The sequence below is a fragment of the Belonocnema kinseyi genome, chromosome 4 (assembly GCF_010883055.1).
Source record: "Belonocnema kinseyi isolate 2016_QV_RU_SX_M_011 chromosome 4, B_treatae_v1, whole genome shotgun sequence".
In the NCBI taxonomy this organism is placed as follows: domain Eukaryota; kingdom Metazoa; phylum Arthropoda; class Insecta; order Hymenoptera; family Cynipidae; genus Belonocnema; species Belonocnema kinseyi.
Window position 1 is genome coordinate 43,503,900 of NC_046660.1, and position 14,520 is coordinate 43,518,419.

The 14,520-nt window shown below is 28.2% G+C and overlaps 1 protein-coding gene across 1 annotated transcript in view; it reads right to left on the reverse strand.

Moving 5' to 3' along the window:
- LOC117171676 (elongation of very long chain fatty acids protein 4-like) overlaps window positions 1-14,520 on the reverse strand; it is a 43,965-nt gene continuing 29,445 nt past the window's right edge. The window contains exons 2-4 of the mRNA XM_033359192.1: window positions 3,837-4,105; window positions 1,709-2,008; window positions 1-170 (exon numbers count right to left, since the gene is read on the reverse strand). Coding sequence (XP_033215083.1) covers window positions 6-170; window positions 1,709-2,008; window positions 3,837-4,105 — 734 coding nt within the window. The 3' untranslated portion in view covers window positions 1-5. The remainder of the gene's footprint in view (window positions 171-1,708; window positions 2,009-3,836; window positions 4,106-14,520) is intronic.

Below are 14,520 nucleotides of genomic sequence, written 5' to 3' on the forward strand. Positions count from 1 at the left end.
TGATATTATTTTACCTTTTTGGGGTCCAAGTAGGTTTTCTTATAAAAGTTATAAAATAAGTAAATGTTTAAAAGTAAATTCGGCATCATAACACAGGCGGGGATTTTTGTAACAGGACAGGATGGACCCAGACTGATGCAAGCTTGTAAGAACAAAATTACGAGTTGTACCTAAAAAGAAAAGAAAAGTTTTTATATTAAAAATTGAAAGTTTAAGTTGACGAAGAAGTGTCTCGTCGCACAGTGGGCCAAAAGTAGTTTTTCTGGACAAGTTTTTTGCAACCACTTATATTTATGCAAAACATCATGCAATCAGTAAATACATACCTTAGAAATAATATTCAGCAAGTTACAATATTAAAAAAAGATTTTATATTTATATTATCAAATTAATGAGCGAAAGTAGTTTTGAATTGTTTAAATAAATTTGATAAACAAATACAGACCTTCGTCAATTTTCAACCAGCAGATTTTTTTGTTACATTATAAATGTTTAATTACCTAGAAAATTCCTATCTCAATAATACCTTATCACCTTATCAGTAAACAGTAGTTGTTTCTTTTATAAACAATTTTATAACAAAAATTCCCATCTTGGCTGATTTTCAACAAGTGGTTGTCATTTTCTTAGGAAATGATACTTAGCTACTTATGATATTTTATTAAGATTGCTGATTTTGTATAAAATTTAATGAATTAATTATCAGCCTGATTGTTTTTCAAGAAATGGAAGTGGTGTTTAAAAAAAAATCGACTGTCCATGACTCCGAAACGACGTTTATTATTAGCAGACTACCAGGCGACAATATTTGTTATTGATTTTAATAATTTTGATTGAAAATATAAATATAGAATAAAATATGAGATGAATGGTAAATCTAGAAGCACAAGCATTTGAGGTAAAGCTATTGTAGAGAGTAGAATTCAAATTGTTCAAATCAACGATTTCTCACTCTTCATAAATGATAAAATCGTGGATTTTATTTGTAAAATTGTTTATAAAAAATAACTGTGGATCATTGATAAAATAACACCAGAAAGATATATATCCAAGTTATTTAAAGTTCCATTAATTGAAAAAATGTAATCTGCTCGTTGAAAATTAACGAAAATCTGCATTTATTAAAAGAATGTATTAACATAAATTATTTAGGATGTGTAAAAATTTAAAAAAATCAGGTGGGGCTTTTCCGGTACTTCTAACCTAATAAAGGTCGAAAAAGAAGCAGTGAGACTTTTCTGATAATCTTGTCCTTTTAAAGGGTTTGTAAAATCGGAATTAGTGAACTTAGAAAAATTGAACTTTTTTAGTACTTTCGTACCTATTTGGACTTTTGCACATATTAAAGGAAAGTTCCTATACTTAAGTACAGATTTGTCTCATACCTAGAAATTTAGAGAGACTTGAGCCGTTATCTCACTGAGACTTTTTTATTCGGGTAGTTGCAAAAAACATGATCATTTATAAAAAAAGTTCAATGTCAACCTTGGTGTTAAATAAAATTAATTTGTTTATATAAACTTGTTTCGCCTCATTGTGCGTCGTCACGAATCCGGGATGAGTAGTCAAATTTTTTCAAAAGCTTGGCTAGTCATCCCGAATTTTTGGGATACTAGTCTATTTCTTTTTTCACCCTCTCCCCAATTTTTTGGGACAACTAGATCTGTATAAAGGATTTATACATAGAATAATTACAAATTTTGTTTACCATTTGTATAATAGTTATAAAGCGTTTCATGGCATAAACCATTTCTTTGATTCCTTCTATGCTGCTCAGAAAGTAGTAGCTGTACATAATTACATGAACTGAACCATTTAGAACAGGGAAAAAAACTGCCATTCCTGATGAATAATACCTAGCCAATATCAAACCAACTAATATTGTACTTATATGATGATATAGGTGCAAAACTGAAACTTGGTTATTCTTCTTTCGGAGGACAAACACTACGGTTTCGGTGAGGTCAATTATTTTCAATAATGCGATGTAATGAATAGCTTTGGCTACCTGAAAATCAAGTTTGGTTGATTATTTGAATGAATTCCTTAAGAATTAAATTGAAAATGATAACTTCAAAAAAGACCTGATTTTTAATGTCAAATTTTTAAAACTTACAAGAAAATGTATCTTAATAATGCATTTTGCAACTGAATTTTTTTTACACACGCTTCTTACCAGTTTTTAAAAATTGGTTGAATATTAATGAATGATGGCCTCTTTTTCGGGAAAAAGATTCTCTACCACCTTAAAGTCTCCGATTTTCAACGGACATTTTTTTATGGCTGAAATTGTTAAAAATATGTTTATCATTTTTTTTAAATAGGTAAGAAGCGACAGTAGAAAAATAGACTTTCACAAAAAATGATTAAAATCATTATTTTTCGTAAGTTTTAAACTTCTTTCACCTATTTTTTGAAAAAAACACTCATTTTGACTTTAAAGTTTTATGTTTTTTTTTTATTCTAGCAAGTTTAACCGTTGATATAATCATATATTATAAAAAATGTAAAAAGCCGATTTTCGCAAAAACCCACACTTATATTTCTGCCAATTTTGTTTTGAATTTATTCTCTTATAGGGGAAAATTATAAATAAGTGATATTAGACAATACAAAATATTTCTAATAATGAAATATATTTCGAAATATAAATGTTATAAAGTTAAAGGTTAAAAAATTTAAATTGCCTGTGGTTATACAATTATATTTTGAATAATACTTTTGTGTCAGAAATGAAATAATGCACAAAAGTATTGTAAAATGCAGAATTGAATGGTCTAAAATTGAAATGCAGAGCACTTAAAAATTATATTTTTTAGTTGGATATATTATGCAAATATTGCAGTGTCATCGTGTATACTAAAGAAATAAATGATCAACCATTATTGCATCAAATGGAAAAAATTCTTGCCATTTGAAATCTTAAATAGAAGAAATGAAATCTTATAATTACTGTAGTTTGAAGTACTGAAATTGTACAGCTATTGTACTTTCAAAAAATGATATTGGGTTCATTTGAAGATAAAAACGGTCAGGTTTTGCAGAAAATCTTCTTCATTTTTTTTTTCAAATTTTGAAAACATTAGAAAAAGTTTTTCTGGATAACCGAACGTTCTTTACTTCTGGCAATATTTTTGTTAAATGTGTGCTGATATAAGGAAAGGCATTCTATCGGCTTTATACAGGCTAAACCATTTTTTAAGCTAGGAGAAATCTTTAGTTTGTAAATATAATTATCTAATTTTTCTTTTTCACGGTGCAAGATATCACAAAAGAGCAAGAGGATTTTTCAACCAACTTTTCTCAATGTGTAAGATTTTATCAAAAAATCTGATTGTATGTAACTTTCAAATCGTACGAGAAAATTACGAAAATTCAATTTGATGAAAAAAATTCTTTAGGCCACAAGAATGGTGCATAGCGCATACAACTTACAGTGTCTTCCTTATAGAAGGCAAAATTTAACAAAGAATTGGAAGAAGTATGAATAAAATAAAAAAGTAATTATTTTCTTCTAATGATTTTCTTTAATGATCGGACGTCAATATTCAAATAACTGTAACTTGTTCGGACCCCCCCCCCCTTTAATAAAAAAATGCGTGTGGCTAAATTCTTCTCAATAAGAACACATGTATTCTGTTGCTGAGAGATTCTACGATTTTAAGTTTAGAACCTGCCTAATTAAAAGTGAGTTTGAACTATTATTCCGTATTTCATTATGTGAAAATAATAATTAAATGTGATTAAATATAATGTTACAAATCTAAATAATAGTAGTGTATTAAAAAATCGTATATCGAATTGTGTAATTATAATATTGTAGTATAATGACGTACCCTTATTGCATCGGGGTTCCAAGAAAAATCGCCTGTATCACATCGTAATGCTGTTCCGTCGGGATAAACTGCTAAAATTTCATGTACAATGTAAACATTTGCAACGACTTGAAAAATGTTGTAGAGTCGAATAAAAGTCTTTAGTTGGTATGCTGGTCTATCCTTCATGAATCGTGGACCACATTGAAACACAAAGTATAAATAACTGGCTATTATTAAAAGAGTAGGCCATAGATCTCCCATTAAAAGCCAATCCGTTACACGAGGATCTGAGAAAAAGGATAATATGTTATTCCAAATTTAAAGTTTAGTTTCACGTTTAATGCTGCTAAATTTAACAAAGTGTTTGATCAAAATTGGATAGTTTTGGGCGATTAAAAAAGTTTGGAGCTGTAAATTGAAATTTCTATAAACTGTAGAAATTTTATATTGAGAAATTACCGAATTTGTTACAAGGTCGCGGATATTAAAAAAAGTTGGTGAATCATAAATAATTTTTCGGTAAAACAACTCGAACTATTCCAAAATAATTACCGAACTGATAATAAATATGAAAATTCGGTGAGGCAAAAGTTAAAAATGATACTTAATAATAAGTTGAAGAGAAAATGTAGGATAGTGCGGTATCACTGTAAAGATTAACAATACTATGTATTATTTTATAATTCTCTCGTCATTGACAAGACCTGTAATATTTAACTTTCTCAGATACGCTTCTTTCTTTTTGTTAACGCTACGCGGATTTCAACATTACATAAAAAATCACCAGTCATTCTTCCCACAATCACAGTACCACATACTTCAGTTGTACTATGGACAATGATTTCCTGAAAAATTGTCCATGAGCCCTCTATATCTTTATGCATATTAGCGTCTCCCAAATTGTCCTATCCTGGCGTTCGTTTACCTTATTCTGAAAGTCTGTTCGCACTTCCGGTTTCTGCAAATTCTCTATCTTGATTCGCGTCTGATTCGCTTTTTAGGTATCTTTCTCCTCCATCCTTGATCTAGATTCACTTTTGAAATAAAGAGGTAATCATCTGTTCCACATTCAAAACCTCTCATCATCCTTGTATCTCTTGCTAGCCTTCTCAGTCTCTTATCCGTAACAATAAACTCAATCATATTGTAGCTTTCACATCTGCACCAAGTTCTTATGTATATCATTTTATTCCTGAGCCAAGCATTCGTGATAAAGAAGCCAATTTCTGAATATAAGCTAATCAACCGGCCCCCGATATCACCGATACCATTCGTTTTTGGATTTTCGAATTTACCTAGCACCTTGCGCGTAATCTTTCATTGCCTCCAGCCCATTCATTCATATTTCCTAGTGGAAATATTCTTTTCTCAATGTCACAAGTACCAAAAGAGATATTTTGTTTTAATACTTGCACGATCAAGTAGATCGTAGCATGCTATAATAAATGATTTTCTGATTCCCACATTGATTCTGACCAACATAAACATCTGAGGGATAAAAATTTATACTGCTTGACATGCTGTTTTGCTCTTTCGTTCAGGATTAGCAGTCTGATTCTTTGGCTACATTTGACTCTTTAGCTACACCTGACCATAGTTTGAGTCTGTTTTTTAACTCTCCATTTCCTATAGCTCTTTTGTTGCATATCTTTTTCTTTGTTTCAGGTGTTTATAAAATATCTAGTTGCCTTATATCTGCATTGTTTCTCATAAATTTTAATAAGCTAAAAGGAAATTCATAAAATTAAAAAAAAAATTCCATATATTTCCACAAATTTCATATACTTTCTGAGAATTTCAAAGAATATATCAATTTCTACCGCTTTCTTTTCAGCTTAGAAAAAATTACAGTTATCGGAAATTGAACCTTAAATCAAAATTTAAGAAATTTAAATTAGATAAAAATCCAAATTAAAAATCTTTTTTAAAGTCTAATTATTAAATTCATTTTGAATGTTATTTTATTGTTATTTGATTGTAATAAAAATGAAATTTTTCAGATTACAATTGGAGACTTTTTGTTGTTTTGTTGTTGTTTGTTTGCTGTGGTCCAAATTCGGTCGTTTGATTCTTGTTTTTTTTAAAACAGGAGTTTTCATCACTTCAAATCAAAACAAATTAATCAAAATCTCTCCTTGATTTTAGCTAAAATCATGAATTGCTCTTATTTTAAGTTGAATTTAATATCAAGCTTAAGTCAAAGCAATAAAATATTCTCTTTAATTATACAATACATACAGTAAAATATATTACATAAGTTTTTAAAATAAAAATTATATGAAGCTTGAAATGTTGAATTAAAATTGAAATATCTAATGCATCAATTATTATAAACAGGTTTAAAACTGAACAATTTTTTTCCCGGTTTGAAAAAGTTTTGGCTGTCATTGAAATTAAGAAATTCGAACTCTTAAGACCGATAATTTTTTTACTTGCAGCAGTAACAGCCAAACTGCAAATTAAGGCTTTTTAAACGAATCCGTGCCTTGCCAGATCCACTTTACGCCTACAATAATGAATTTTTTAATGTAATATTTTAACCACATAAACAAAAGGAAATTGTACCAGCCGGAACATAGCAATTTTTTCGAAAAATGTTCTTCTTGTCTTTTTTGTACTAATTTTGTAATTATTTTTGAATAAAATTTGCAAGTAGCGTGTCTTTGTCGCTTAGAGTAATATAAAATAATTATTATAAATTGAGTGCAGAATTAAAATAATAAATTAATAAATTGAAAAAGTACCTAGATATTTATCAAATATTTCTAAAACCTTTCGGAAGAATTGAGTTACTTTTATTTTAAAAATGTCTGTTATAAGGCTGTGTCGGGCAGAAGGTGTATCCCTAAAAATTATATTGCCTCATTTTACTCCACAAATACTATTAATATCTATTTTTTAAATACCAGGTGTTACTCTTTTTTCTAATTTAAAAATGAGGACTCAAAATGGAAAATTTATATACAATACGAATTTCAGAATTATCCACTGTAAATCGAATGTTTTCATAATTATGAAAGTTAACAATTGAACTTAAGATTGAAAAAAAGTTAAAACTAAAATTAAAATATAATAATAAAAATATTTTGAGTATTGAATTGTTTTTAAGGGGAACTAGATATTTTCAAAAAAAATACATTTTTACTCTTTATAGTAAGATGAATGTGTTGAACATGTGTATTTAATAATTTTTATTTTTCTTGATTAGTTTACTTTCCCCTATTTTTTTCATTTACGGCCGAACCGTAAATTGCACCACTCCGATGACCTTGCAAGGGCCTCTCTCTCGCCCCATTGTACTACTTATTTCATACATAATTAGTCAGGTTGACGGTAAATAATTTATGTAGAGAATTTACTACCAATGAATCGAAAAACTTTTATGCTGATGTAATGGAATGGAATGTAAATTCTACAATAATTTCCGTCCAAAAATAAAACAAAAGTATTTATTTCATAATCGGAAAATTACTCGTGTGGAAAAATTTCGTGGCGTTGCACTGTTTCTGGATGTATCCCTCGGATGGCTTAGTTTCTAGACAGATCGTCTATTTTGATAATTTTTGTATTAATTTCAATAAGATATGAACAATTTTCAACAATGAAAGTGCTTGATGTTTCAATAAATCGTTGAAAATAATAAAGTTTGTATAATTATACTTGTGATTAGGCTACGAAATAATTATTGTGTATCATTACAATAAATGAAATAAATCATTTATGCTCAAATTTGAATTTCTGGAATATTATCAATATAATTCATAGCATTATACATATTATAATTTTTATAAATTTTATATAAATTTATTATAACTTTATCATATAATTTAATTGAAAGAAAATACTTTTGTACATTCTTGAAAAAAATCATTGTTAAGAATGCAGTTCGTATATTAAGATTACAATTACCTTTAATAATTATTGTTCATTATTTAAAATATTTAATAGCTTACATTTAATGATTACTAGAGCATTTATGCATTTACTTATTGTAATTTCCTAAATCTTTTGTTCTAAAATTATTATTTTATGAATTCACTTCTTTAGTCTTTGTTAAAGGCCAAACCTTGCTTCTGTCTAGAAACTAGATAAAATCTGGACAGTTTTCATATATTGAAATTCGTAACGAACTTCTAGTACTGGCTTTAGCATAATTCCAGACTGCCATAAAATTTTCCCACATGGGAAAATGGTACTTCACACATGACACTCACCCGCCATTTCATGGTAGTAGTAATTGTACGTTTCAACTAACCCCATTTTTACTTAATGTAACACTTATTTTGCAAAAATTAGCTTCTCTATTGATCTTAAGTAAATAATTTTTTTCACGTGTTAACTGTCCTCAGTTCCGTTACAAACTGAACTAATATGACGAAATGAAAGAAAGGTGGACTATTTTTCAATAAATTAAATACATTTGACAGTAAAATGAGGACAAGATTTTGAGGCGAGTGAATTATTTAAATTTCTGTGCTTATGAACTTATCGTAAGCTATCTAGGGTTTGGATTAGGATGATGATTTGTTGACTAAAAACAACTACTTTGTGATGTATATAAATTTAATGAAAAAATCAAGAGCCTTCATGTAAGTTGGTAGCAGCTACACAGCAAAAAAAGTACTTAATTTAAGTCGAAAATTCGACTTATTTTAAGGTGTCACAAAAAGAAGCATAGGCAATCTGAAATTAAGAATGATATCTGAACGTTAAATTACGTGAATTAGATTCCTGAAATTCAGGTCGGGAGTATTCGAAATTCAGGGAGGCATGACCTGAAATTCAGGTATGGTCGCTCTTTAATTAAGAATATATGTATACTGAAAGCTAGTGTAACCTTAACTTAATACACTATCCTAACTGAAATTAAGGGTAATATTCTAACTAAAAACCAGGAGTTTCTTACGCCCTACCGACACTCATCTGCTGTTTTTATATAATAATTATTTGTTTTAGAAAATATACAACTTGGGTTCAAACTTGTAAGAAAATACAGGAAAAGTAGGAAAGATGGAAGAAGCGGTGCATTGGGGGCAGGTGCGGTCCAAAATCTTCAGACAGTTGCGTTCCGTAATGTATTGAAAGGGCACTCACTTTCCGAAGTAAAAAGTTTTTTAATAATTTAATTATTTTGATGCGTTTAGTAATCCAAATATTGGCTGACAACTGGACCTGATTTTGCTACAGCACTTCTTTAAATCCGTGAAACGAAAACTCGACGGATTATGGAAACATAATATCATCAAAGATATTAGGTCCTAGATACGGCATGGGTCAGTGGTGGGGACGGCCGATATATATACAAAGATATTATGAGCATAGATGCGGCACGGGAGTTCGGAGTGGGATAACGATGTATATATATATATATATATAACTACATTTTTGCATGCCTCGAGGTGCTGCCCTCTTCAACTTTTTGATGTTTCTATGGCAACCGCGTCCTTTGCCTAGGTATACGGGAGGGGTGGGGCCAAGGCGAAAGCCAAATCGAAAGTGCCGGTGATTTTCTGTTTCTCGATTCTCGCACTTGCCTTCGCCAGCCATATCTATAGCTGACTCGGGGCTGCCTATGCACGCCGAAATGATTAAAATGAATGAGGACCTAAAATTATTATATTTATTATTATGTTAAAATTAATTAAGTTCCTTAACGGTTTCTTTTTTAAAAAGGCACATTTTCGAGATATTAAATGAATTTAAAAAGTAAATAAATTTTTAATTAATTCAAAATTTAGTTAAATGAAAAAGTTAAATTAATTCCTCGTCTGGTTTCTTTTAAAAGAGAAATTTTCGAAATACTATATAAATAAGTTTGACAAAATTCTTGTAATATTCTAGAATTGGAGCGAAATTTCAAACATTATTTAAAAAAATATAATTTTCACAAGAATAGTGAACTGAAGGTTCGAATACTTCACTGTATAAATTTATTCTACATGTATTTTTAAATCCTAAAATATTTTATTATTTTTTCGCATAATTAAGGTATAACAGAAGTAATATTTACACTTCTCTGTAGTTTTGAATTGACAATTTACATTTAATTCCGAGGAAAAATTTAAGGTTTTCACTACTCATTTAATTATTTATCAAAATTACATTAAAATTCTGTTTTTTGTTTGTTTTTGTTTCTTAATTATTTGAAACGTATAATCTTTTTCCTTATAATTTGTTCAATTACAAAAACCAGTAGCTTGACTGTGCCTTGCACATTATAATTTAATTTTAAAAGTTTGAGGGCAGTTAACCACTTGCAATACTTATGCTCATCAGAATTCACAACTTCAAAGAAATCCAAATAGTTTATAAAAATAATTCAAAGAATCGAAGAATCCAAAAAAATTCTAAAGCAATATAAGGCGTTTAGGGGTGCATCTCAGCAACTAAGGCAATTACAAAAAAAATGGAAAAGGAAATAATTCCAAAGAATTAAAACAATTTAATAATTTTTGCGAACCGGGAAATGACCGGAAATTTGTTTCCTTGATTAAAACGGCCACCTGGATTTCTTAGTATTTAAAAAATTATTATATTCATTGGTGTTTTCTTGTAAAAATATTTATACTTTTTCGTACTTTTAAAAAAATTCCCACCAAGGATTGAAAAAATTTTTGATTTTATTTATTTCTTCAAGTGAATTTTTTTTTAAGTTTGCAATAACAAAGAAACACTATCCAAATGGGGGCTTTAAGGGTTTAAAAATCGTGATTTATCTTTTTCATAAATAGTTTGGAAATAATTTTCACATTGTACACTTCAGTTGCTTTTTAGGTATATTATATTGATGATGTGTACAATGTGAAAATTACTTCGAAACTATTTATGAACCAAATCAATCACGAGTTTGAACACTTAAAATCCCTAATTGGATAGTTTTTCTTTGTTATTGAAAAGTTTAAAAAAATGCACTTGAAAAAATAAATAAGATCAAAAATTTTTTCAAAAAAAAAAATATATATATATATATATATACACGCTATGCCTTACGGCTAATAAAATCCCTCGTATCAGTTATGATTTAAAACTCACTTTCAATTGATTTGAATGCAATATGAAACGCTTTAAATTCCTAAGATTTAAAGTCGCAATATATAATGAATTTGCAACAAAGAAGATTAATTTTCTTACCAAAAAAGACGAATTTTTAACATATTCCATGAATTTTCAACCAAGTGTTGGATTTTCAACTTATAAAGGATCCATCCATATCTAATCAAGAATAGACAAGTTGCAATTTTCAAAAAAAGTAATTTTTAACATAAAAAACCAAATTGTCAACAAAAAAAGTTCAATGTTAAGCCAAAGAGGTAAATCTTGCAGAAATATGATTTAAAAAAAAAACTAGATTTAACAAACACGAAAAAAACCCGGAAAAGTTCATTTACAAACGAATCCTACTTTAACTTTCAACCATACTGTTAAATCATTAATCAAAATATACTAATTTCGAACTTAGCAATTGCATTTTTAATAAAAAGACGATGTAGAAAAAATCAAGAAAATTAATTTTCGACCAAAAAGATGCATTTTCAACAAACAAAAGAATGTTTTAAAAAATAATTAAATTTTAAACTCATAAAATATAAATTTCTAACAAAAATGTAAAATTGCAAATTTTCAGATAAACATTAATTTTGAACAAAACAAAAAACCCAAAATGTCAAGAAAATTGTTACATGTTAAGAAAAAAATTAATTTACAACTAAATCGAGAAATTAAATTTTCAACAAAAGAGTCAACCCTAAAGATCAATGAGAGTCCAAATATATGAATCTTTGATGATAAAGTTCGACTTTTAACCAAGTCGTTTAATTTTCAATTAAAGAAGATAAATTGCGAAAAAAATAGTTAAATTTATAACCAAAGAAATGAATTTTTCAGCATTGTATTAATGATCTACCAAAATAAGACGAGCTTTCAACAAAATATATTAATTTTTAACAAAATTTTTGAATTTTAAAGCCGGGAGGAGCAATTTTTAACCAGAAAATAATAATTTTTAATAAAAATATCAATTTAAATCAAAAATGAAATGTTTACCTTGTTAGTTAAAAAAAATTAATTCTTATTAAAAAAAACGAATTTTCAACAAAATAGTTACATTTTTTAAAAAGAGTTCAGTCTAAAAATGACTTTTTATCCGCAGAAGATTAATTTTCTAAAAATAGAATAGTTGAATTTTCGACCAAAGAGGTGAATCTAAAACCAAAAGAATAATTTTTTACAGAATAATAAAATTTGCAACTGAATACGAGAATTTTTAACCGAACGAGTTGAATTCCGAACCACAAATATAATATTAGACTTTCTATCAAAAAGGATTTAAGCGAAAAAATGATAAAAGGGGGTTTCTGAAAAATAGAGAAAAAAGAACAATTCTTTAAAAGTGAATAATAAGGAAACATACTAAATGTTATTTAAGTTCGTAACTTTTCTTCCACTGACCCCCAACCTCTGTTCGAACTATAGTTTTTAGCATGACCCCCCTCCCCATGCAATTGATAATGCAGTTTACTGACGACCCCTTGAAGTTTCGATTTTTGTACTTAATGAAATTATGCTTATAATGTATAGTTTAAAATTTGTTTAACATAAAAATACACAAAAAAAAATCGACAAGACTCAGAAAACGAAATTACAACAATTAAAAGAATGACAGAGAACAAGTATATTGAGACTATACTTAAGAAACTTTATTTTCAATTTTATTTATATTGGATAAAATCTCAATATTACAGATAAAAGTAACAGCGTTTTACTTTGAAGAATTCAAATGATTTAGAAACTGAAATTAATAACAAAAATTAAAGGGCTTCTAATTTTTCTCATTCTCATAATTTATGATTGAGAAAGGATAAGAAAAGAAAGGTCCGACAAGTCCGAAAAGAAAGGACGAGTTCGTTAACAGCCATTTTGGATAAAAATATAAATTTTGGGACCATTTTTTTTATACTTAAAATTTTTATTTATGGCTATTAATAGTACTCAGAAGGCCAAAAAATTTATCCTGATGACTTTTTTTTATACAAAAAAATTGTCAGAGTTATAGCATTTCCAACTTTTTAATATCAATCGAAAATCAAAATTATAAGCCAAACAACGTACGATATGAAAAAAAGTAAAGAAAAGCATTGCTTTTTAAAAGCCCTACAAGATTATCATACAAACTTTTTGGATTTTCTTGTAAAGTTGAAAATTCTAATTTTTATTGCACAAAAAAATAATGAGATATGAAAAATCCTATTTTGTGGTCAAACTATTCAGGATACAAAAGAAGACGAATCAACAAAAATTGTGATCTCAAAAAAGATCTACAAATTCGTTAATAATCACTTCTTAATAGGGGGCGTACGTTGTGTTTTATTCGCGAAAAATAACATTGAAAATATAAAAAAAAAACTTGGTGAAAAAATGATACAAGTTACGAAAAAAAAAATGATTCAGCAAAAATTATTTACCCGAAAAAGAGCTACAAACTTGTTATGAATTACTTTTTGACATGACACGTAATTTTGGTTTTGATCATAAAAATGGTATTAAAAATAAAAATTTCTGGAAAAACAACAAAAGGTACAAAAACAAGTTGATTGAAAAAAGTTATTCGCCCAAAAAGTGATACAAATTTGTATTAATTTATTACATTCTTATTATTTATGATGCAGAAAGTATTAGAATTGCCCGAAATTTGACACCACAACATTCAAGTTTTGAACGAAATGACGCAAAATACGATAAAAAGTCTCGAAGAGAAATGATAGGTTTTGAAAAATCTTACAAAATTTTTTTAAACCACTTTTCAATAGGACTCGTAATTTTGTTTTATCGTAAGTAATATATGCAGATAATCGAAAATTCCAATATCACGCTAAAAGACGCAAGATACGTGAAAAATCTAAAAGAAGACTTGTAGAATATTTTGCTTTATACATGTATAAAAAGTAATATGAAAACCAAAATCCTATAATTAGCATAACAACGCGAGATCTGGAAAAATGTCTAAAAAAGGATTGTATTTTTTAAGTTTATTTTAAGGTGGTTCAGAAAATATAAATTTATAACTGTCTGTCAAAAAAAGAGTGCTCAGCGTGAGAGTCACGATAATATTGTGTACCTCAAAGCCTACACAGCTTTGAGAAACTTAATCTTTAACTATACTTATTCAGGCAAAAAATTCAGAATATGAACACGCATATAAATACTGCAATCTAAAGAGATGTTTTTGATAAAGTTTCATTCAAGCATTCTAAATGCAAAGAATAAATATCTGAGCGCGAATCGCGGGAATCAAATGACGCGCCCCCCAGGCACGCTCAAACTTGCGAGCCGCGGGCACAGCGCACGGTGAGAATGTGCCCGCGACAATAAATCGTTCATTTACGGATTATTCTATTACAAACTAACAATTAAGAGATGTTTTTGAAACTTTCCAATAATTTCTGACCTTTTAGTTTAAACTGAGAAATGCAAGGCAAAATATTTATATATACATAAATTTCTTGAAAATATTATATAAAAAATAGAATAAAAAATAATTTTATTATATAATTTTATCGTTTCCTTATAATTTATTTAATTTATGATTAATTACACAAACATTGAAATTTACGAATTATTGTTTACTTAAATTAATAATCGTGAGGGAGGCGGTATTCCTATAACATTTAACTCTACATCTAAAAACTCCAAATCGCTAATTATA